This window comes from Monodon monoceros, unplaced genomic scaffold (assembly GCF_005190385.1).
Source record: "Monodon monoceros isolate NGI ecotype Baffin Bay Population unplaced genomic scaffold, NGI_Narwhal_1 Super_Scaffold_22, whole genome shotgun sequence".
Classification (NCBI taxonomy): domain Eukaryota; kingdom Metazoa; phylum Chordata; class Mammalia; order Artiodactyla; family Monodontidae; genus Monodon; species Monodon monoceros.
The window spans coordinates 59,894,649-59,919,963 of record NW_021703779.1 but is presented as its reverse complement, the minus strand read 5'-3'; the positions used below and the strand labels follow the sequence as shown (position 1 = coordinate 59,919,963).

The window sequence follows — 25,315 nt, the reverse complement described above, 5'->3', positions numbered from 1 at the left end:
GGCCTGGAGCCAGTTTTGCACCATTAGGCCTAGGCCCCTCCCCCCTCCCCGCCTCCCAGCGCCCCCAGCCGGCCTTGCACCAATTGGGCCTTGACTCCTCCGCTCCCCGCTCCGTCTCTTGCCCCTAGCTGATCAGGCATCGACCCCCCACCATGCACACCCCTACCCATCCTCCACCTGCCCCTACTTCCACACATTACTCCAACCTCTATCAGCCTGCTGGCCTTCCACCACTCAGGCCTAGAGTCCCCCCTACAACTGTACGCCACCTCCCAGGCCTCTACTCCCTAATGCACCAACTGGCTATCTCTGCCCCCCAACCCCCAGAGTTAAGCCCCCCCGGAGTTAATATCACTAACACACACAAAAAAATTCCTTCTTCCAAAAGCTTTAAGTGGAAACGGGCAAAATATTTTGCCAAAATCTCAGTCTCAAGGCTCACGGACAGTGTCCAGGGCTTATGGTGGTCCTGACTTTAAGTCAGCTCAACTAGGACGAGCGTGAAGATTGTTTCCGCTTCGGTACTCTCCCTTCACCTACCTGCTTCTGCTGCCTCTGGCCCAATGGAATCGCCGCCGCTCTCCTCTGACTGGGAGTGGAAGGTGTGCAATGTGCCGAGCAACTGTGAAACACGCTGCTTTTATAGAGCCCAGGCTCGGCGGGAGATAGGAACTGACGTATTCCCGCCCTCCCTGTACCCACCTATCACAGTGCGGTAAACCAGGCAATTTTCGCGGTTATGAACTCAAACTTGGCGCCCATTTATAGTGCTTCCGGAATCAAGCTTACCACTTCCACGAGGTATCGCTAATTTTACCGGAACGTACCATTTCACGCACAGGGTACAAGCCCATTTTTGTAGTTTGGCGATCCCTAAATTAATTTTTGGGGCGACAGGGAAAAACCGAGTCAAATCCTCCCGAACAAAGTTTCATCCTTGTGAGAACTTGGATAAGCGAGCCCCATTCCTTGCTTGAACTGCCCAACTAAGTCCATTAGCCCCCCTCCAAACAAAGCGGAGGCGCGGGGAGGCGCGGGGAGGCACGGGGAGGGGGGTGGAGGGAGGGTGGGGGAGGGGTCAGACCCCCTTGATGAGAGGGAGGCAGCAACTCAGAACTGCCAGGCAACACTGAACTATGATGTTTGCTTCCAGACCCCTCCGAACTCCGGAGATAAAGAGAAATTAGTTACTTGAAGCTTTCGGGCACTCACTCCCGACACACCAAGAATAACAAACGGGGGCAGCAAAGGCTTTCTAGATTGTGCCCGTTTCTCTGGCAAAAACCCATACATCTCATAATTTAAGCATTTGGCCAACAGAATACATATAAAACGTCCCTGCATTTAAAAACATTAATGACACTGAGCTTATTTCATGCTAGGCTCTGTTCCAAGTGTTTTTATATGAATTTAATCCTTACGACACTTTAAAAAAGTAGGCAGTGTTAGCACTCTCATTTTACAGAGATCACATGGCTAAAAAATGACAGGGAGCTAGAATGCAAATTCCAGCAGCACTAGTTAGTCTTAAGCACCAAACTGCCTACATATAAAAAGGTACTTTCTGGGGCTTCCCTGGTGGCGCAGTGGTTGAGAGTCCGCCTGCCGATGCAGGGAACGTGGGGTCGTGCCCCGGTCCGGGAGGCTCCCACATGCCGCAGAGAGGCTGGGCCCGTGAGCCATGGCCGCTGAGCCTGCGCTTCCGGAGCCTATGCTCTGCAACGGGAGAGGCCACAGCAGTGAGAGGCCCGAGTACCGAAAAAAAAAAGGTACTTTCTGAGTTGATGGGGAATGGGATAAGGGCTTATCATTATAACCTTATCACTTACAAGAAACTTGCAAGTTTACCTCTACAAGCCTATTCCATAAAAATGGGGCTTACATAACTGTATGCCTCAGAGGTTTGGGCAAAGACTCTGAACATTAGCTGTAGTTAATATTGTTAAGAGGCATGTGCTTCAAGTAAAGAGTGGGTTTAGGATTGAAATCAAATGGTAAGTTACAGAAGTTTATTCAAGGTGCACAAGCAACTCCTTTAGACTGAAGGCAGGAGGAGCTGAAGTAGACTGCAAATAACTGATGCAGATACCTAATAGATAGAAGAGGGTGGGGGTAAGAACTTATTTATGGGGACTTCCCTGGTGGTCCAGTGGTTAAGAATCCACCTTCCAATGCAGAGGACACATGTTCGATCCCTGGTAGGAGAACTAAGATCCCACATGCTGTGGGGCAACTAAACCTGCACGCCGCAACTACTGAGCCCACGCACTCTAAAGCCCGCGCACCACAACTAGAGAAGCCCATGCGCCACAACGAAAAGACCCTGCGCGCCACAAGGAGAAGACCCCACATGCCGCAACTAAGACCCGATGCAGTCAAATAAACAGATATTAGAAAAAAAAAAAAGAACTTACGACTAATCTACTGGACATCTTTCTTGCCCCATCTTCCAAGAAACAAACACTAACCCACATTAGGGCTTTGAGGGTCTCAATCCACAGAACTTGGGAGGTAAATTACCTAACATTTTATTGAAAAAAAATTGGTTGTATCTCTGAGAAAACAGGCAGCTAAACAGCCTGTTCTGGTCCCTGATGCATGGATATCCTCCTCCCTCATACTGGTGGTTGAGTTCAATCACCATACAGAGTGGGAAGGAATAGTCCACATAAAGAATGAGACTACAAGGGTAGATGAAGAAGCTAGAATGATTATAAGCTGAACAGGAACAAACACAAATGCGTGTGCTGGGAGTCTCAGGCTTTGTTAAGTCTTAATGGATCATACACCAACCTGACCCATGCTCCACCACACTTGGCTGAGAAAACAAAATAATTCTTACTATCATAGCTGCACTGTAGGGAAATCTGGTCCTTCTGTTGTTTGGAGCTGTTCAAATATAGATTTCATAACTGGAGGACCCTACTGTTCCATCCAATGCTCAATTTAACAGAACACAAAATACATCAGCCATATTAAGGGCAAATCATTCATTTATTGTTTAAAGATTGCAAGACAACATCTGAATTTCTGTAGCACAATTTAAATGTTTTACTTTTTTGATAAAGCAGAGTATAATAGAAAAAACAATTAGTTTCCAGTAATATCTATATCTCTATTCAGAATTAAGCCTTCCACAGACATGTTACCTGGAAACAAAAGCCTGTTACAATAAGCAAAGCTTCAACCAGAGCGGCTACTTTTCGGGCCAGGGAAAGGTTCACCCCTATAGGAGGATGATGTGCTATGTAAAATGGCTGCAAGGTCACAGCCTTGAGGGCGTTGGAAGTCTATTATCCTATTCCACATTAAGTAGTTTGGTGAACTTCAAACGTCCGTTCATCTGCAACCAAGCTGGCAACCTTTAACTGATATTTCAAGCAGGTAAAAAATAAATTAAAAGAAATCCCTACACTGATGTTCCTTGATTTACACTGTTAAATGGTTCATTAACATGTAATTCTGGCTAAGAATTACATTTGAGACTCCTTGCTCAGATTTTGGTTAACAGTACAAATCTTTCAGAAATTCAAGTTCTTATTAATCAATAATTTGTCAGCTAGGATACATTCAGGCATCAGCTGCAACTACAGAATAGGTGCACTGCCTCAGCGCTGTGGAGAGACATAATCTAGAACACTACTAGCAGACAAAATATCTGTTACTAGACAGCATATGTGCAGTACAGCAAGACAAAAACATATATTCATATGTTGGCTTGTTTAAGCCTCAAGCCCTCGATCCTTTGTTGAAATACAATAATTTTATTCCTATGGTTTTCAATACCAAAAACTCAACCTCCAGGAGGACTAAAGTCTAATTTGTACTCCAAACCAAGTAGCAGTGCAGTTCGCTACTACTGAGGCTGAATCCATAAAGACTTCAAGACCACGTCCAGAAGACAAGTTATTATATATAACACCCTGGAAGGTCTGAAACATAATTATCATATACACAGCTGGTCCTTCAGAGCTTTTTACCTATAAAATGTTTTTTGATGAAAGTTATTTAATGTACTGGAGATAACTGTGACTTACTGATCAAATATTTGAATACTTATACTTACCTGGGATTTCATTTCTGCTGAAAGAAAAAGGAAGAACAGGACTCACTTAAAAAAAAAAACAAACTTTAGAAATGAAAGTAAAAATCGTATCACACACTATCACTTTTGGAAGCAGCATAGAGGGGCAGTCAACGGTAAAACACTGGTGAAATAGGTCAAAACTCTGGGCCAAAAATCCATTATTATTATCATCAGTGACAGTACCACAACTGTGCCCTTCAGAATTAATAATCACTCCTAAGAATCTTCATTTGGCACCAGATGATGTGTTTAAGAGAAACACTCTGGGAGGTTTTGAATCAGACTTGGGTTTTTGTTAGCCAAGTTACAGGAGAATTTTTAAAGTGAGGGGAAGGGAAGAAGGAAACGGACCAGAAAAAGAATTTAAGCCATCATCTATAAACCAACAAAGCACTGATAGTTCCAAACATTATGTCAGACACTAAAATGACTGATATAGGCTCAAGTGGTTTATAAAACCTATAAAAAGACTACACCAGCAAAGTCCCCATTTATCTGTAGAGTTCAGAAACTAAAACAAGGAATATTTTAGCTTAAAACCTTATCTCAAGAGAATTATATATACTTCACATGAATAAAAATACCTGAAACCAAACATTTTTAAAAGCTCCAATACCCAAAATATAAAGAAAAAAATTCAGAAGACTCAATCAATCCATGACAATCACAAAACGGCTGGGCAATCTCTATCTCCCTTCCACACTAACCATCCATCCCATGGAAGACCAAGGGAGATCAGACCTTCCAGACTTATGCAACACCTGGCTGCTGCAAAATTCTATGGAGACTCCTTGTGGAACAGCAGTTTCCCATCTCTTGTGTCTCTCCCTATCAGGATCATGCAGGAAGCAAGTCTGGCTGTGCTATTTCTTATCATTGTCTGTCACCCATCTGCAACATGATATTGTACAGATAAGTAAAAAGTAGTTCCCTTTCCCCCAGAAGGTTGAGGCTCAGGTACAGGGTAATTCTCCTGTGCACACAGTCATTATTTAGGCCGACTCAGTGACTTCAACAGGCTTAATCATGTGATCAGGTTTGTTGCCAGCTGCGTAATGCTCCCACATCTGTAGATAGAGCCGCTCTAGTTCCATTGTGTATTGTTTGGTGTTGAACAGAGGGCTAGATATTCTCTGCTTCCAGACTTTGCCACGAATTTTCTTCAGGCTGAATAAAAAAAAGAGATCCAAGTTTACAAATCAGAGCAGAAACTCAGAACTAGCCCCCATAAACACCTAGACACCTTTATGGTAAATTACATAACCAAACTTTCTCTTCTGATTGGCCCTCCTTTACCTCAATGCTAAAAAAGTGAAAGGTCACAGCTAACATAATGTTAAACACTTATAACGGAGTTCACCTCCACGTCCCCTGAAAACACTGTTCTTTCCTAAATAAGCATATCCAAGAGACACCATGCTTTCTCCACTTCATCTTATTTCTACCTTTAAAATAAAAATAACACTTGGCAATGACACATCTATTCCTACGTACTACTGGTTGGAACGTAAACTGTTTACCCTTTTAATACGCAACTTAGCAATGTGTCTATTAGAACCATAAATGTTCATAACCCTATGACCTATCAATAACACTTTTAAATCTATTCAACAGAAATAATCAGAGATGCAGACATACCTGACCATGCAAAGATGTTCACTGAAGCATCATTTACAATAGCTAAGGCACAAACATAAGATGGAAGTATTCATTTTATGAATGTTTTAATGAAATAGGAAAACACTCAAGGGGAAAAAATACAGTACGTCTACTGCTTTAATTTTCCCCTTGTACATGAACTGAGTTGTTTATTTAGATATAAAAAAAAAAGTGTTCCTAATATCACCAAGACTATGGTTCTGTTCAGAAACAGGAAAAAAAAGCAATCAATTCTTCTGGGGAAAAGAGGATAGAATTCTCTCTCTCCTCCTGTTGTGAATATATCATTTGTCATGAGACTATTCTTATACAGAGAGAGTTATTACTTTAGAACCAGAAGCTGGAATACTCTTGTGCATTTTTAAAAACAATAAAAAGGTTGTTTTAATGTTTTTTTGTGCCAAAACTAGTAAAACAGCTATGCATATCTGTTGGCCTCAACCCAAACATGACCGTATTAATGTTATCTTCCAAATAAAAATACCTTTGTGTTATTTTTAAAGTTCTGTATGTCAGCTTCCCTGGTGGTGCAGTGGTTAAGAATCTGCCTGCCAATGCAGGGGACACAGGTTCGAGCCCTGGTCTGGGAAGATCCCCCATGCCGCGGAGCAACTAAGCCTGTGCGCCACAACTACTGAGCCTGTGCTCCAAAGCCTACGAGCCACGACTACTGAGCCCGTGTGTCACAACTACTGAAGCCCGTGCACCTAGAGCCCGTGCTCCGCAACAAGAGAAGCCACCACAATGAGGAGCCCGCGCACCACAACGAAGAGCAGCCCCCGCTCGCCGCAACTAGAGAAAGCCCGCGCGCAGCAATGAAGACCCAAAGCGGCCAAAAATAACTAAAATAAAATAAATTTAAAACTAAATAAATAAATAAAGTTGTGTACGTCAATAGAATGGTTAAACTGTGGTACATCCATACACTGAACTACTACTCAGCAATAAAAGGGAATGAACTACTGATATCAGCCAACAACACGGATGAATCTCAAAACATTATCCTGATTGAAAGAAGCCTTCAGAGTACATGCTGTATGATTCTATTTGTATAAGGTTCCAGAAAGGCAAGACTAAATAAATTATGGTGGAAAAAAAATTCAGAACAGTGGTTGTCTCTGAGGGTTGGTGAGGAGGACCAACTGAGAAGGGGTGTGAAGGAACTTTCTGGAGTGATGGTAATGTTCTACATGCTGTTGGAGGCCTGGGTTATAAAGGTATTTCTCAAAACTCACTTAAGATTTGTGTATTCCAATTTGGGATTAGCAGGTACAAACTACTGTAGATAAAGTAAACAACAAGGTCCTACTGTACAGCACAGAGAACTATATTCAATATCCTATAATAAACCATAATGGAAAAGAATATGAAAAAGAATATACATGTGTATATAATATATATATAACTGAATCAACTTTGCTGTACCCCAGAAACAACACTGTAAACCAACTATACTTCAACTAAAAAAGTAAAATTAAATTAATTTAAAAAAAGATTTGTGTATACACTGTATATAAATTCTGCCTCAAAAGACAAAAGAAACAAGTATTAAACTCTAGTTAATGATGGCCATTCTGAAGTATTTAGGGAGAATACTGATATCTGCAGTTTACTCCAAATAAGATGGATTTCTAAATGGATATAGGAATAAACAGATGGAATGTGATAAAAGTACAGTAAAATTATCAGTGGCAGAAGCTAGGTGGTAGGTATATAAGTGTTTATTATAAAATTGAACTTTTTCATAATAAAATGTTGGGAAAAAGTAGTGCATGAAGTCAACTAAGTTCCAAAAAGAAAATACACTAAATTATTTACTGTAGTTATCTCTGGGATGATGGACATGTAAATTAATTTTTTAATGCCTGGGCTCAAAGTTTTCACTAGTTTTTCTTAGCTGTATATGATGTTCAGGGGAGAAAATTTTGAAAATGATAAATAAATGCTTAACATACATCTGTTGAATGCTTACTATGTACCAAGAACTGTTGTCAAGTGCTTTACGTGGAACACTTTTTTTCTTTTTTTAAACATCTTTATTGGAGTATAATTGCTTTACAATGGCGTGTTAATTTCTGCTGTATCACAAAGAGAATCAGCTATGTGTATACATATATCCCCATATCCCCTCCCTCCCTATCCCACCCCTCTAGGTGGTCACAAAGCATCGAGCTGATCTCCCCCTGTGCTATGCAGCTGCTTCCCACTAGCTATCTATCTTACATTTGGTAGTGCATCCATGTCAATGCTACTCTCTCACTTCGTCCCAGCTTACCCTTCCTTCCCCCTCCCCGTGTCCTCAAGTTCACTCTCTACATCTGCATCTTTATTCCTGTCCTGTTCCCTAGGTTCTTCAGAACATTTTTTTTTTTTTTAGATTCCATATGTGTGTTAGCATACGGTATTTGTTTTTCTCTTTCTGACTTCACTCTTTATGACAGTCTCTAGGTCCATCCACCTCACTACAAATAACTCAATTTTGTTTCTTTTCATAGCTGAGTAATATTCCATTGTATATATGTGCCACATCTTCTTTACCCATTCATCTGTCAATGGACACTTAGGTTGCTTCCATGTCCTGGCTATTGTACACAGAGCTGCAGTGAACATTGTGGTACATGTCTCTTTTTGAATTATGGTTTTCTCAGGGTATATGCCCAGGAGTGGAATTGCTGGGTCATATGGTAGTTCTATTTTTAGTTTTTTAAGGAACTACCATACTGTCCTCCATAGTGGCTGTATCAATTTACATTCCCACCAACAGTGCAAGAGGGTTCCCTTTTCTCCACACCCTCTCCAGCATTTACTGTTTGTAGATTTTTTGATGATGGCCATTCTGACCGGTAACCCTTTTTTTAATCCTCACATCTCTGCAAGGTAGGTACTATCATTCATCCCCATTCTGCAGATGGAAAAACCAAGGCACATAGAGACTAACTTGTCCAAAGTCACAAAGATTGTGAGAGAGCCTGGATTCAAACCCAGGAAGTCCGACTCAAAGAGGGTGCTTCTTTAAACTTCTACATAATATGCTACTTGTCAGAAAACACAAAGAAAAAAAAAAAATCACATGTAATACCCAAAGAAAAATCTCATTTAAGAGATAAACACTATTTTATTGTATGGATAAAGCATCATTTATTTAAGCATCATCTCTCTAATTCCCACCCATTTAGGGGCATTTAAGTCATGCCCAAATATTAACACAAGGATATTCTTAGGGTCAAAGGTCTAGCTTTTTTTTTTTTTTTTTTTTAAGGGCTCTGAAAAGACTACCAATTTACTCACCAATGTATGAAAAGGTCAGCACCTCAATGCTCCCTCATCATTGGTATCATATTAAAAATCTTTTATTTTATAGGTAAATAATGGGTGTACCTCAATGTTAATTTTATTTCTACTAGGGAATTCTCTGGTGGTCCAGTGGTTAGGACTCCACGCTTTCACTGCCGAGGGCGTGGGTTCAATCCCTCATCAGGGAACTAAAATCCCACAAGGCGGGTGGCAAGGCCAATAAATTAAAAAATAAAATATTTATTTCTACTACAGAGGTTGAAACTTTCTTGTTAACCATTTGTATTTCTACTTTAGTCAGTTGTCATTTCTTTGCTTACTTTCCTATTAAGGGATTTAAAATGTAAATATTCTTCAGTCTTTATATAGCCAGGCTATTAATATTTGACATTAAGGAACAGATTTTTTTCCCTCTTGTTTGCCTTTTAATTTTCTTTTTTTTTAATTGAAGTATAGCTAGTTTACATCTTTTAATTCTCTTGACTTACTTTTATTCAGCCATTTACTCTACATAGTGAAACCTAATGATCACTTTATTTATGGAAGTTTAAAAAGTTCTTCTCAGGACTCCCCTGGCGGTCCAGTGGTTAAGACTCCATGCTTCCACTGCAGGGAGCACAGGTTCGATCCCTGGCTGGGGAAGTAAGATCCCGCACACCACATGGTGCGGCCACAAAAATAAATAACAAGTTAAATTAAATTAAAATAATAAAAAGTCCTTCTCCCATCCAGAGAGCATACAACTAATTCATTTATTTTATATTACCCTTATTTTATGATTTCACTTCATAACACCTATATTCTCTCTAAATTTTTCTTGTTTCCTTCACCTCACCATATAATTTGTTCATGGAAAAGTTTACTTACTATTCTAGATCAGTTCCCAGTTTCACAGCTATGTCTTCATATTCTTGTCTATTTTTAGCAATAAGCTCAAGACAGCCTAAACAAGTGAGCTGGGAAGCTGCAACTCGGGAAGCAAGAGTCTCTCCTGCAATAAGAAAGATAACAACTGCACATCTGAGAATGCAAATAGCACAAAGTTATTAATGTTATTTATGTTAAATATCCACACGATGCAGATGAAGAGTGTTCAGACTTGAACAAGTCTCATTTTCTATCACCTTGCCCTAAATGTTGCTTCTAGTACATATGATTTCACCTGGAAGTGTCTCTCCCAAGGAGATTTTAAAAAGAACAAGGAAGCAACTCACCTGGCATAGTCACCATGGGTGTCCCTGCCCAAAGGACATCCATCCCTGTGGTGTGTCCATTACAGAGTGGAGTGTCCAAGCAGACATCAGCCAGCTGGCCTCTCCGAACATGTTCCTCTTTAGGAGCAACAGGTGAAAAAATGATACGGTTCTGTGGAAGGCCCATATTTTGTGCGTACTGTTGAATATTAGGTTCTCCTACTGCTGGAAAACGCAACAGCCACAGTACACTATTGGGAACACGCTTCAGAATCTAAAATAGGGAAAACAAGAGCAAGTATTAATAGCAGCTCTGCCCTTCTCAAGAAAGGCTCCCATAAATTTCTAGTAATTCTACCATACTCTATTCTTTTCACCCAGGTAGCAGCCTACCGCGAACTTAAGTCTTTCTTTCACATAGATGAATTAGATCAACTGAACTATAGGTTCCTGTTCTGCTTAGCTGTCCCCAAAGACAGTTCAAAGAAAGAGGAGACTGATGCAAGAAGACACAAAACAAGTTACTAATTGGCAAAATCTGAGGCAGCTATGTCCTGTGGGAATTGATACTAGGAGTGGTTTTTGTCCATGAGATAGGAATTTTCCATTTCAAATTTTAAATCCCCCACCATGGTACAACAAATAAAGTTAGTTCACACCTGCCAAACTTTATTTGCCTAATCTAGATCAGGGGTCAGCAGACATTTTCTGTAAAGGACCAGAGAGCAAATACTGTTGCTTTTGATGCCAACATGGACTGTGTCATAACTATTCAATTCTGCCCTTGTCACTGGAAAGCCATAGACAATATGTAAGTAAGTAGGCATGGCTGTGTGTCAATAAAATTTTATTTACAAAAACAAGCAGCTGGGACTTCCCTGGTGGTCCAGTGGTTAGGACTCCATGCTTCCACTGCAGGGGGCTCAGGTTCGATCCCTGGTCAGGGAACTAAGATTCCGCATGCCACACTGCCAAAATAAAAAAACAAACAAAAAAAACAAGCAGTGGACTGGATTTGGCTCATCGGCCATAGTTTGCCAACCCGATTTAGACCTACATCTACTCAATGTATCATACAAGTTCACCATCCCATCTCTGAAAGCCATGAGAACAGATGGATTTCAGAATTTAGAAAATTTCAGATTTTTAAGAAGTAGTACAGTATATATAAATTACATAACACTCTCAGCGGCAACTCCCTGCAAACCAACATATTAGTGTCTCTGAATCAAGATGTAGGAATATTCACACTAAATGGAATAAATAAAGAATCATAAATAGCCTAGCATCAGTTCAGGCAGTGTGGCTGCCAACCAAATAAATTTACCACAAACTTATGAAGATGCTTTTGGTTTTCAGGTTTTTTGAAATGGAGAAGTGAAGATTCAGGGATAGTAAACCTGTACTCATCTGCTTCCTCTTCGCCACCCTCCCTCCTCCTTTAAAAAAAGAAAACAGACCAAAAAACCCAGATATTAATCAGAAAAAAAGTCAACCAAGAATTATCTCCATTTTAGGCTCTACGGAAAAAGAGGCAGATATGGATAGCAAAGTTTAGAAGCTTCAGAGGTCCTGCTTATGCAAACTGGTATGATGAAATGACTGAGAAGTAATGGCATAAGCCAATTCCTTCCTGGTTCTAACTCTACAATATTGCAGGAATGATGTAAAATGTGGATGAGTATACGTAACAGCTTTGCTATCAGCTTAGACCATGGGTTGGCAAACTATAGCCTATGAGACAAATCTGGCATATTGCCTGTTTTTGTAAATAAAAACTTATTGGAACATACCTATACTCATTCATTTATATGATGAGTATGGTGTTTTCTTGCTACAACGGCAGAATTGAGTAGGTGTGACAGAGAGTATAGACTGCAAAACCAAAGATATTTACCACCTGGCCTTTTAAGAAAAAGTTTGCTGATCCCTGCGTTTGAACACAAAAAGTTTAAAAGTTCATTATATGATATTTACACACTTGAAGGACAAATCAAAAATTGCTGAAATCTACAGCTCTTTTGAAGATTATCACAATAATCTAGCACAATAGCTCCTGAATGGGAGGATGGGGGGGCAGCCTCAGCAAGACGACCTATATACAGAATCTTTACGAGAATCTCTGGACATTAATAATGAATCTACGCACACTCACATTTGCCCACATCTGCAAAGTAGATGGGTCAATTTTATATAACTGATTAAAGTTACAGTACACAATGGCATCTTCTGGTAACCCGTACTGAGAACGTGTGGTTACAATAATGGTACGGGGAACCTCCTCTCCAGTGGCAGCCTTATTGTTGATCTAGAACAAGAAAAAATATATGATTATATTTAAAGTAAACATGGTCCGATATTTTTCTTTTCTTTTCAATATTTGTTTATTTATTTGGCTGCTTCAGGTCTTAGTTGCGGCACGCAGGATCTTCGTTGCACCATTGCAGCATGTGGGGTCTTTAGTGGCGGCATGCGGGATCTAGTTCCCTGACCAGGGATCGAACCCAGGTCCCCTGCATTGGGAGCACGGAGTCTTAACCACTGGACCACCAGGGAAGTCCCCAATCTGATTATTTTTCAATCAATAAACAATCCTTACGATGCAAACTGGTATAACCATTAAAAGTAATGTCGTTGAACTATAATGAGAATATATTCATGACACATTAAGTTAAAGGAAAAAAGTTAGAGCATTATCTTAATTTGGGGGGGACTGCACTATGAAACATCTCACTCTAGCCAAAAAGTTCTCTTCAAAACCCTATTAGTCCAACAGCAAGCTTTTGCTCACTCTTTTCCGCATGTACGAAATATCCTTTTCTAAGTCACACCCACCTTTCAAGACTAAACTTAAATTACTGAAAAATCTCTACTAAAACTGCCTCTCCTCATTGTTCAGCTCTATTTCTGAGCATCTACATACACAATTACAGTCTTATCTTGCAATTCCCACACATCTGGGTAGTGCCTTACCTTGTTATGTAACTATTCCAGGTGTGGTAGACATCTCATACATTACGGGCATTGTGTTGTTCTACACTCAAAATTCTTTGACCTGTGCACTTCAAGAAGTATACTTTTCTTTCCTTAAGTCAAGCATGTCTGCCCTATTGTTTCAAAGGACAGTTCAGGCCCAATACACATTACAGGTGATTAATTCCTTTACCTTAATTCATTTCAAGCATTCTTTGTATAAACTGCTATACCACTAAAACTGTTAACTCCTAAAGAGGTCAGAGATCCTTGCCTTATGATCTCTTGACAGAGTTACATATTCACTTATTCAAGTATGCAATATATAATATTGGGTTGGCCAAAAAGTTCATTCGGATTTTTCATACAAGTTTATAAAAAAACCTGAACGAACTTTTTGGCCAACCCAATATTTACTCAGCACCTACTTCATTATTGTGGCTAAGAAACGGACCCTAAAGTAATTCAATTCAGTGGAGAATACATACAAACCCAGGGAATTATAATGTGTTGTGCTAGATGTAAAGATATATCCCAAATACTACAAGAACAGAGAATACAGGTACCAATGGAGCAGGGAAGGAGAGGTCAGGGATATGGACAGAAACAGATTCCTGGCGGAGTTGTCTGAACTGAAAGTCTTAAAGATGAGTAAGATTTAACTGGGGAAAGGATGACTTACAGAAGCAAGACACTGTATGATGCCTACAGACAGTTCACCGTTGGTAAGAGTAAAGCCACAGGCAGGGAATAACAAGGTATTAACACAGAAGACTCTCATTAAGTAACCTGCTGGCTGAATCCAAGAGACTTTTAAAATCAAACAAACCTATATAAGATGCCAGTTTCCACTGAATTCATTTCCTCATCTATAAAACAGAAGTAATGATGCTTACCTCCTAGAGTTATGAGATGTAAAGAAGATAAATGTATACTTGGTGGTAGATAGTATGTTCTATTATTCTCTTCTCACCTGGGTAGTTGCCAGTCCATTGCTAATACTGAATCCATTAATTGTTATCTGAATTTGTCCTCTGTTAATCATTTCAATAACTGCTTCTGCAATAGTATTCATAGGAATGACAGGCATATTAAGAGCTGTATTACTGCTGTCTGCGTTGTCTCCTCCATCAGGACATTTCATCTTAAAATAATTACACAAAATACATCATTAGGGAAAATATCCCAAATGCAGATAACTTAATTTCAATGACAGTATTGACCAGGTTCTGACCTTGACAATTTTCACATCTGGTAGACTATCAAGAAATGCTTTGAGGTCGATGCCATTCAGCACAATCCGATTGTCATAAATGTGCCCATTGGACTTAAAATCGATGACTGCTTTTTTCTAATCGAAAAAAAAGTTTCAGACATATCTTTCAGGATGCACAGGAACAGCAGCAAGGAAATAAATGACTACAGTTCTTTGCAATTCCCCTATAGCACTGTTTTTCTACCTACCTTCAGGTGAGGGAACATATTAGCATGATCACCAATAAAGAAAGTATGGGGCATATAAGCCAGTTTCTCAGAATACTGCTCAGCAACTTCAGCAGGTGAAGTTTCCTGATCAGTGATGATATAATCCATGAAAAGCGCGCCACTAGTCCCAGGGTACCCCAGCCACATTGCCTAAAAGAAAAAAAAAAAAAAAAAATCAGACCAAAAACTGACTAAGAACCTTCAGCAAAATAGCTTAAAATTAAATAAGTAAACCAACAACCAAGGAGGGTGGACTTCCTTAGCCAAGAGCAATCAAGTAATATTTTAGACTAAACTTCTAAGTGCTAAACCGTTTTTCCAATTTACAGGACAGAACAACGGTTTACATCCAACTACAAATTGCATGTCTCCATATACATGTTCCTGTGGGCACTGTGTTCTCACTCAAAATTCTTTGTCCCTGTTCATTTTCAAGAGCTACACTTTTTTTTTTTTCATTAAGTCAAGCATGTCTGTCCTATTGTTTCAAAGGACAGTTAACCAAAGAGGGGAAAAAACCTATCACTGTCTTCTTAGCCCAATAAACACTGTGAATAATTATCATTATTTCCTTTACCTGAATAGGAGCTGGCCTGAGAGCAAAGAGTTCATTTCGAGCACCCTTGGTATAACCATTCATATTTACAAGGATGTGTATACCATCTTGATGGATGCGATCAGCTGCTTTTCCATTGCATGGAATCTATGGAATAAAAAAATAAGAACTCATACTATGTATAATCTAAAACTGACTCAATTAGTCTTAATGGCATTGGACAGAATTCAAATTCCCAGATGCAAAAGTGGCAACAACACAAATTACATTAATGCGGGGTAAAAACATGGTTAAGTACCATTAAAATGGGCCCACAGCATTACACAAACAGGACACAGAGGAAGGAGAGTTTACCTCTAGACTGAATGTATGAACAACTAGGCTTGGGACTTACCTGGTGGGTCAGTGGTTAAGAAACCGCCTGCCAATGCAGGGGACACGGGTTCGAGGCCTGGTCCAGGAAGATCCCACACACTGTGGGGCAACTAAGCCCACGTGCCACAACTACTGACGCCCGCGTGCCTAGAGCCCATGCTCGACAACAAGAGAAGCCACCGCAATGAGAAGCCCACGCACCCCAACAAAGAGTAGCCCCCGCTCGCCACAACTAGAGAAAGCCCACACACACCAACAAAGACCCAATGCAGCCAAAAATAAATAAATAAATAAATTTTTTAAAAAGATGGATAGGAGTTTGAGGGAGCTGGACAGAATACAATCTCAACAGAGAACTGTATGAATAAAGAACCAGAGTAAAGTGCATGGTAGGGTTAAAAAATGGGTAGATCACTTCTATTTGATATAGGGTATAACTGAGGGCTAATGATGGGTGAAAAGCACTGGCAAACAAGGTTGTTTGTTTAGAAAGGTTGCGAAGGCCACACTGAAGAGCTTGGACTTCATACAGGCACACCAATGTTCACTGCAGCACTATTTACAATTGTCAAGATATGGAAGTAACCTAAGTGTCCATCAATGGATGAATGGAAAAAGAAGATGTGATATATATACACAATGGAATATTCCTCAGCCATTTAAAAGTTGCCAGAGGGAAGGGAGGGAGGGGGCAAAATAGGTGAACAGGATTAAGTAGTACAAACCTCCAGATATAAAACAAGCAAGCCACAGGGATACAACATACAACATGAGAAATATGGTCAATAATACTGCAATAACTTTGTATGGGGACAGGTGGTTACTAGACTTATCATGGTGATTTCATAATGTATGCAAATAACTATGTAGTACACCTGGAACTAACATAACACTGTACGTCAACTACGTTTCAATTTATATATATATATATATATATATATATATATATATATATATATATATATATATATATATATATAATTAATAAATACATATTTTTAAAGAGTTTAGACTTCAGTCAATAAGCAGTGAATCCTAAAAGGTGTCAGAGGTGGAGGGCCATATTCTTCTTGGTCACAGAGAGTCCAACCCTACATCAAAAATGGTCAGGTATATTTCCAAAGCAACAATCATAACACAAAAGACGTTGGTAGAAATTATTTATGAAATGACAAGAGTCTCACAATCCTTCTGCTAGGACTTCAATGATTCATATATATGAATTACTGGGTATACCATACATACCTCTGTTAGTCACCAAAGTGGCCAACAGCGTCTATAAGAAAAAACTCTAGTCCATACCTGCAGCAAATTCATTCCCTCACAGGTTTCAATATTAATTTATCATAAAACTTTTGCTCCTAGAGGAAACAACAATGGAGCAAGGATAGAAATAAAGAAAACCAAAGGCAAAGGCCCTTTTTTTTTCCCCTCTCCCGTCGCAGAGCACAGGCTCCGGACGCACAGGCCCAGCGGCCACGGCTCATGGGCCCAGCCGCTCCGCGGCATGTGGGATCTTCCCTGACCGGGGTGCGAACCCATGTCCCCTGCATCGGCAGGCGGACTCTCAACCACTGCGCCACCAGGGAAGCCCGGCAAAGGCCCTTTAAATGACTTTTTTGTTCTTCTTCCAAGCCACCATTTTGTTCAATTTATTCAGGTAATATTAGGTATCTACTGTCACAAGTGCTAGCTCAATCCGCAGAGAAGTTTTACGTCCACACACAAATACACCATATTTCTATTTCATTTGCAAACACAGCAAAAATCCATGCTGATTATAAATGCAATGTAATAAATGTAAACAATCAAGGAAATAAGATCAAAGCAATGGCCCACAGGTATGTAGTAGCTGATGTTAAATACCTGTCATGGAAAATATTGAGGATATGGGCTTCCCTGGTGGCACAGTGGTTAAGAATCTGCCTGTCAATGCAGGGGACACAGGTTTGAGCCCTGGTCCGGGAAGATCCCACATGCCATGGAGCAACTAAGCCCGTGTGCCACAACTACTGAGCCTGTGCTCTAGAGCTCACGAGCCACAACTACTGCACCCACGTGCCACAACTACTGAAGCCCACGCGCCTAGAGCCTGTGCTCCACAACAAGAGAAGCCACCGCAATGAGAAGCCTGTGCACCGCAATGAACAGCAGACCCCACTCGCCACAACTAGAGAAAGCCCATGGGCAGCAATGAAGACCCAAAGCGGCCAAAAATAAATAAATTAATTAAATTAAAAAAAGAAAATTGAGGATACAAGCTACACACCAACAGTTTTATTCACTATTTGCTCAAAATAAAAAGTTGGAAGTACAAGCCTCTAAGATAGCCTCATCCACCAGAGGGCAGACAGCAGAAGCAAGAACCCTGCAGCCTGTGGAACAAAAACCACATTCACAGAAAGATAGACAAGATGAAAAGGCAGAGGGCTATGTACCAGATGAAGGAACAAGATAAAACCCCAGAAAAACAACTAAATGAAGTGGAAATAGGCAACCTTCCAGAAAAAGAATTCAGAATAATGACAGTGAAGATGATCCAGGACCTCGGAAAAAGAATGGAGGCAAAGATTGAGAAGATGCAAGAAATGTTTAACAAAGGCCTAGAAGAATTAAAGAACAAACAGAGATGAACAATACAATAACTGAAATGAAAACTACACTAGAAGGAATCAATAGCAGAATAACTGAGGCAGAAGAACGGATAAGTGACCTGGAAGACAGAATGGTGGAATTCACTGCTGCAGAACAGACTAAAGAAAAAAGAATGAAAACAAATGACAGCCTAAGAGACGTCTGGGACAACATTAAACGCAACAACATTCGCATTATAGGGGTCCCAGAAGGAGAAGAGAGAGAGAAAGGACCAGAGAAAATATTTGAAGGGATTATAGTCAAACACTTCCCTAACATGGGAAAGGAAATAACCACCCAAGTCCAGGAAGCGCAGAGAGTCCCATACAGGATAAACCCAAAGAGAAACATGCCAAGACACATAGTAATCAAACTGGCAAAAATTAAAGACAAAGAAAAATTATTGAAAGCAGCAAGGGAAAAACGACAAATAACATACAAGGGAACTCCCATAAGGTTAACAGCTGCTTTCTTAGCAGAAACTCTACAAGCCAGAAGGGAGTGGCATGACATACTTAAAGTGATGAAAGGGAAGAACTGACAACCAAGATTACTCTACCTGGCAAGGATCTCATTCAGATTTGATGGAGAAATCAAAGGCTTTACAGACAAGCAAAAGCTAAGAGAATTCAGCACCACCAAACCAGCTCTACAACAACTGCTAAAGGACCTTCTCCGAGTGGGAAACACAAAAGAAAAGGATCTACAAAAGCAAACCCAAAATAATTAACAAGATGGTCACAGGAACATACATATCGATAATTACCTTAAACGTGAATGGATTAAATGCTCCAACCAAAAGACACAGGCTCACTGAGTGGATACAAAAACAAGACCCATATATATGCTGTCTAGAAGAGACCCACTTCAGACCTAGGGACACATAGAGACTGCAAGTGAGGGGATGGAAAAAGATATTCCATGCAAATGGAAATCAAAAGAAAGCTGGAGTAGCAATACTCATATCAGGTAAAATAGACTTTAAAACGAAGAATGTTACAAGAGACAAGGAAGGACACTACAAAATGATCAAGGGACCAATCCAAGAAGAAGATATAACGATTATAAATATATATGCACCCAACATAGGAGCACCTCAGTACATAAGGCAACTGCTAACAGCTATAAAAGAGGAAATCGACAGTAACACAATAAGAGTGGGGGACTTGAACACCTCACTTACACCAATGGACAGATCATCCAAACAGAAAATTAATAAGGAAACACAAGCTTTAAATGACACAATAGACCAGATAGATTTAATTGATATTTATAGGACATTCCATCCCAAAACAGCAGATAACACTTTCTTCTCAAGTGCGCATGGAACATTCTCCAGGATAGATCACATCTTGGGTCACAAATCAAGCCTCAGTAAATTTAATAAAATTGAAATCACATCAAGCATCTTTTCCGACCGCAACGCTATGAGATTAGAAATCAATTACAGGGGAAAAAATGTAAAAAACACAAACACATGGAGGCTAAACAATACGTTACTAAATAACCAAGAGATCACTGAACAAATCAAAGAGGAAATCAAAAAATACCTAGAGACAAATGATAATGAAAACACGATGATCCAAAACCTATGGGATGCAGCAAAAGCAGTTCTAAGAGGGAAGTTTATAGCTACAGTCCTACCTCAAGAAACAAGAAAAACCTCAAATAAATAATCAAACCTTACACCTAAAGGAACTAGAGAAAGAAGAACAAACAAAACCCGAAGTTAGCAGAAGGAAAGAAATCATAAAGAGCAGAGCAGAAATAAATGAAATAGAAACAAAGAAAACAATAGCAAAGATCAATAAAACTAAAAGCTGGTTCTTGGAGAAGATAAACAAAATTGATAAACCATTAGCCAGACTCATCAAGAAAAAGACGGAGAGGACTCAAAAAAAAAAGAAAGTTGTAAGTATAAGAGTTTCACATACCTGAGAAAGATCAATGAAATGATTGGCTTCTGCCATCACCTTCACTCGGAAGTTTGTGCCATCATCTGGGCTCAGGGCATAACAGAATACCTGAAAGGCAGCACATAGTATATTTAATAACCTTGGCTCAAATCTTTCCAAAAGACACTGGGCTTAACACCTAAAAGTGACTATAAAGCTACCACTGTGGGTTTGTTTGGTTTTATAAATAGCGACTCTAGAGCAACACTAGTCTTACCTCAAATTTATCAGGATTGTGCATGCCTGGAATAGACTGCATAAGATGAGAAGTAGGATGATTCCCGAAGTCAGAACTCACGTATCCTACACGCAGTCGACCATCACTGAGCTTCAAGTCTTTCGGATGTTCATATGGTGGTTTATGAAGGACATTTATCTACCAATGGAATTCAGTGCTTGTTAGTAAAGTTGAGTCTATATGTAAATTTTCATCTAGGAAAACTGACTAAAAGCATACCTGTTAGAAATGGTATGCCCAGAATACTTCTTTAATTCATATAACCAGTCTAATACAACCTTAGCAATTGGTATAATATGCTTCATACTTTGACCTGTTCCTGAGGCCTATGAAGTAGCCCAAGCAAGTTAAAGTTGTAGGAAGGAAGCAGAGTGGGAAGAGCATGACAAACCCTGCATTTTAGAAAATTCTGTAGGGAAGCATTTTTTAAAAACACAATTACACCTAGCACTCTGCTCTATTCTGCTGAGAAAATTCCCACCTTTGATCAAGTACTGCTCTAATTCTCAAAGGTGAGTAGAAAATACCAAACACTTTATAAAAACTATGGTTTCAAAATTAAAGGAAAACACCATCAGCCTACTGTTAAGTATTTCAGTTAAGGATTCCACCTTATAGAATGGAAGGGGTTATGATCAAGACAGGACACAATGGGAGGGGGGCTTCTGGGCTGGCTCACGAAGCTTCATTTCTCAACTTGGGTGGTAAACACCTTATGATAACTCATTAAGCCATAAATTTGATTCATGTAGTTTTCTGTATCTGTGTTTTACTTTACAACGAAAAGATTAAAATGAAAGACTCGCACCTTATCCAAGCAGAGGTTCCCATGCCTCTCAGCAATAGCCTTCCTGAAGCCATGAGAAAGAGGATAGAGCATACTATGATGAGGATGCACAGAAGGCAACCTATTCTTCTCTAACTGGTCAGCCACAATGCTGACCAACTTCTTCATTCGCTCATCATAGTCTGTCCAATCACAGACAATCTAGAGGAGGCAAAAAGAAGTTATTATCCAGAAAACCTTACTCCAAGACTTAACATCCTATGTGTCTTTGGCCTAAAGTAATGTCAGATAACCCATTAAAAAACAGTGTCTCCAGCCAAGCTTGGATTAATATGGCACATACAATTAAAAAGTGATTACAACCCTGAAAGCCAATTACTGGCCCATTATTCTTTACCTGCAGGCAATGAGCCAAATTACAATAGGCGTCAGGAAAATCAGGTTTAAGCTTCAGAGCAGTGCGATAAGAAGCAATTGCTTCTGGAATATTCCCTGAATCCTGGAAATAAATAAAGTGGGATGGTTAAATTTTTTCCTAAAATTAAAAACATTAGGTGCTAAGATGCATATATTGTAATAAAATATATATAAAAAATAGTACCTTGTGAATGGAAGCCAGATTGCTGTGGGCATCCGCAAATGCAGGGTTAATCTGAATAGCACGAGTATAACACTGCAAGGCTCCCTGAACATCCTGCATCTCCTTTAGAGTGTTTCCCATATTAGAGTAGGCATCAGCAAAGGTAGGACTGATTCTAAAGGAGAGGACAAAGATTTTATTTCTCTAGTACAAAAACCTTTAACCCCCTGTAATATTAAGTTAGTCTGCTATTATTAAAAGTCCCACATACCAAATGTGCCAAATGCCAAACATTTAAAAACTTAGAAGAAAAAAATAAGGCTGTGAGTCTCTTACCGAATAGCCTCCTTATAATGCATCAGAGCTTCCTGCAGTTTTCCCTGCTGCTGCAATACACTTGCTAAATTTGAATGGGCAGCAGCAAACTCTGGGAAGACCTATAAAGATTCAAGATGATAACTGAGGTTTAAAAAAAAAATAACTGCTAAAACAGCAGTAATAACTTACCACAACAAGAACTTCGCTCAAGCACCTTTATATCCCTACACTTCTCTCCACCTTCTCCAAGTCTACTCATTCTTCAAAGCCAAGTAGTTCAAATTCTACCTCTTCCTTTCTTTTATACCTCTCCGTGTTTCAAAACATAATGAGGTAGACCTCTCCTCATCTTAGTTTATGCTGGTAACTCTAGCATCTCTCTTCGAAACTCCTACCACACCTACCAACCAACATTACAGCCATCAGGTACTGAAATTATATATTTACTGGTAACTCTTCTTGAACTCTAGCTTACTGTTTAAATTTTTTTGTGCCGATCTTATCTACCCATAAAATAACAAACTCAATGTTAAGGATTTTCTTGAATGTCACACAGGACCTCACTCATACCTTAGGTACTCAATTACTGGTTCAACGAATGATTCACCCACTATCTACTTTTACAAAAGAGGTGGATGACATGGCAAACTTAACTGCCTTCCCTCTACTATCACACAGACAAAATACCCAGCCACACCACCCTCAACATACTTCTAATGCTTTACGATACAAGCGAACTGCCTCTTCAATGTTTCCCTGTTCTCGTTTGATATTGGCTAGGTTATTCAGAGAGTCTGCATGGGTGGGACACAGCCGGAGAGCTGTATTGTAACAATCTTCTGCTTCGGCAACCTAAAAAACAAAACAAACTATTCAAAAACCTATACAGAGGAATCAGAGAGTCACCACTGATATTATTCTAACAATTGCTTAGTTAAGCCTAATGGCTGGTAATATTCCAGAAAACAGGTATTTTTGCTATTCTTCCTCTCATCTACAACTCCAAAATTAAACAATTTACCACCTCAATATTTAATGACAATATGTACAAAAATGACTTTTTAATGCCATCAGGTAACAAAGAAAGAGACTGAATAAAAATCCTTACACTGCCCTTCTCTTTGAGAGCGTTGGCTAGGTTGCAGTAAGCATCAGGGAAATGTGGTTGCAATTCAATAGCTCGCCTGTAGGTGTCTATTGCCAGATCTATCAGGCCTTGCTCATAGTATACACAAGCCAGGTTGCCATGTACCACTGCATGATTTGGACTCAAGCTTAGGGCACGAAGGTAAGCTGCCACAGCTCTATAAACAGAAACACACACACACACAATGCAACTAACTTTTAATGGATGCTTTGGTACAATTATTTCATTCTATACTCTATCAAAGTATATCAATTACAACTAGTTACAATTAATTCATGCCATACTATACTTAACCTCAAAAATCAAAGTTGCACCTTTATAAAATGTATTTTTACACTGAAAAATTTTCTATACCCCCGTAAGAAACAGACTTTCCTTTGACAACAGCAACAAAAAGTTGAAAGTCAGGATTTACTTAGCTTTCTGAATCAGACAGAAGGAATAATTTAGTCTAAAAGATAACCATTTCAACAGTTTTACAATAAAGGAAACTTCAACTAAACTCCTAGTGAGAAGGATAATGGCTTCGTGAAAAGCCAACAATGAAGTCAGGCAACAATAAACCTATAATAAAAGGTAATACAGCAGACCTGAGCGGGGGGGAAAGTAACATAGTAGAAAAGGAAAGTGTATTTCAATGACCCACTGTGATAATTTAAGTCCAAACTCAAGTGTTGATACAACAAAAACTCCAAATAGAACATTCCCTCACCTGTCAAAAATCCGTGCCTCTTTCAAGACATTTCCTAAATTGATATAAGCATCCAGAAAATTGGGGTCAAGGGTGACAGCCTAAAAATTGCAAGACAGTTACTTAGAGCAAGTTAGGATTTCAGATTAACTTCCCAATTACAAGTTTTTAGTCTGAGATAATTTTAGACCTCCAATTACATTTTCTAGTATAATTAAATCTTATTTCTTTCATTTTTAAAACCCAATTATTTTAGTACCCACTCATTATTCACAAATCTCAATGTTACCAAAATAACTTCCCATGTAATGTAAGAGCAAAATGTGTCCTGAAGGGAAAAATTTTAAATTGGGTCTGCTCCAATTTTATTGAGCTGAACACTTCTCATGGTTGGCCCCATTTTATTCTCAATTAATCAGCCTAGCTCTTCTAAAAAAATAATGGCAGGAAGAAGCAGCAAGCTCTAACTGAATAAGGAAATACATACCTCAGTAACTACAACTGTATACTCAGACCTTAGTAAGATATGTAATTAGAGCTGTATACTCAGTAAGATACATTACTTCAAGGGGATACTAACCATTAAATGGTTCATTCAGATAGTTCTGAAGCTGTCTTAAAATATGACCAGATATATCTACAGCAGTAATTCTCAACACTGGCAGTATATTAGAATTCACCTCCTAAATGGAGCCTGGGTTCCATCACAGGCCAGTTAAATCAGACCCTCTGAAAACGGGGCCAGGATATCCATATCTTTTACAAGCTCCTCATGTGCAACCAAGGAGAACCACAGAGCAAGAGAGTAGGTACTCCTATAGTGTAATGAATGTAAACCTGAACTGAAATACTGAAAGGTAAAGGTAATGAGTAACTGTGAATATATTTAAGACTCATTAAGAACATTCCTCTTCACTTAGATGGCAACTCTGCTGCACTTAACTTACTTAGATTGTCTATAGTAATAGATGTCCACCCCCAAAATTTTTTTATTATGGAAAATTTCAAATATATACCAAAGCAGAGGAATATAACCTCCAAGTCTCCATTACCCAGCTTCAACAATTAAAAAATCATATTCAATTTTATTTAATCTATATTCCAACCTAACTCGCCCTCTTCCCAGATCATTCTGAAGCTAATCCCAGACATATCAGTTCATTTGAAAATTTTTAGGGACAATACAGGAATACTTTTTCCTCCTAACATAACTACAATACCAATATCACACCTAAAAAAGTGACAGCAATTCCTTAATATCATATACCCATCCAGTGGTCCAATTTCTGATTATCTTTGATTGAGGATCCAAATAAGACCCATACAATTAACATGTCTTTGTG

The 25,315-nt window shown here is 39.3% G+C and overlaps 1 protein-coding gene and 1 non-coding gene across 5 annotated transcripts in view; one reads left to right on the top strand and one right to left on the bottom strand.

Annotated features, from left to right (window-relative positions):
* Positions 1 to 2,983: 2,983 nt before the first annotated feature.
* Positions 2,984 to 25,315, bottom strand: part of OGT (O-linked N-acetylglucosamine (GlcNAc) transferase) — a 36,968-nt gene continuing 14,636 nt past the window's right edge. The window contains exons 6-22 of one of the 4 annotated variants that reach the window (XM_029240149.1): positions 23,994 to 24,073; positions 23,243 to 23,438; positions 22,846 to 22,986; positions 22,153 to 22,253; positions 21,838 to 21,991; positions 21,634 to 21,735; positions 21,258 to 21,437; positions 20,429 to 20,587; positions 20,191 to 20,280; positions 15,269 to 15,394; positions 14,671 to 14,841; positions 14,441 to 14,557; positions 14,180 to 14,350; positions 12,389 to 12,541; positions 10,255 to 10,507; positions 9,908 to 10,031; positions 4,229 to 5,254 (exon numbers count right to left, since the gene is read on the bottom strand). In XM_029240149.1, the coding sequence (XP_029095982.1) occupies positions 5,080 to 5,254; positions 9,908 to 10,031; positions 10,255 to 10,507; positions 12,389 to 12,541; positions 14,180 to 14,350; positions 14,441 to 14,557; positions 14,671 to 14,841; positions 15,269 to 15,394; positions 20,191 to 20,280; positions 20,429 to 20,587; positions 21,258 to 21,437; positions 21,634 to 21,735; positions 21,838 to 21,991; positions 22,153 to 22,253; positions 22,846 to 22,986; positions 23,243 to 23,438; positions 23,994 to 24,073 (2,493 nt within the window). In that variant the 3' untranslated portion in view covers positions 4,229 to 5,079. Of the gene's footprint in view, positions 5,255 to 9,907; positions 10,032 to 10,254; positions 10,508 to 11,111; positions 11,202 to 12,388; positions 12,542 to 14,179; positions 14,351 to 14,440; positions 14,558 to 14,670; positions 14,842 to 15,268; positions 15,395 to 20,190; positions 20,281 to 20,428; positions 20,588 to 21,257; positions 21,438 to 21,633; positions 21,736 to 21,837; positions 21,992 to 22,152; positions 22,254 to 22,845; positions 22,987 to 23,242; positions 23,439 to 23,993; positions 24,074 to 25,315 lie in introns of those variants that run through there. The other 3 variants (XM_029240148.1, XM_029240150.1, XM_029240151.1) reach the window with 3 other exon arrangements.
* TRNAW-CCA lies at positions 11,109 to 11,181 on the top strand. The gene has a single exon. It is a non-coding gene; the product is annotated as a tRNA-Trp (tRNA).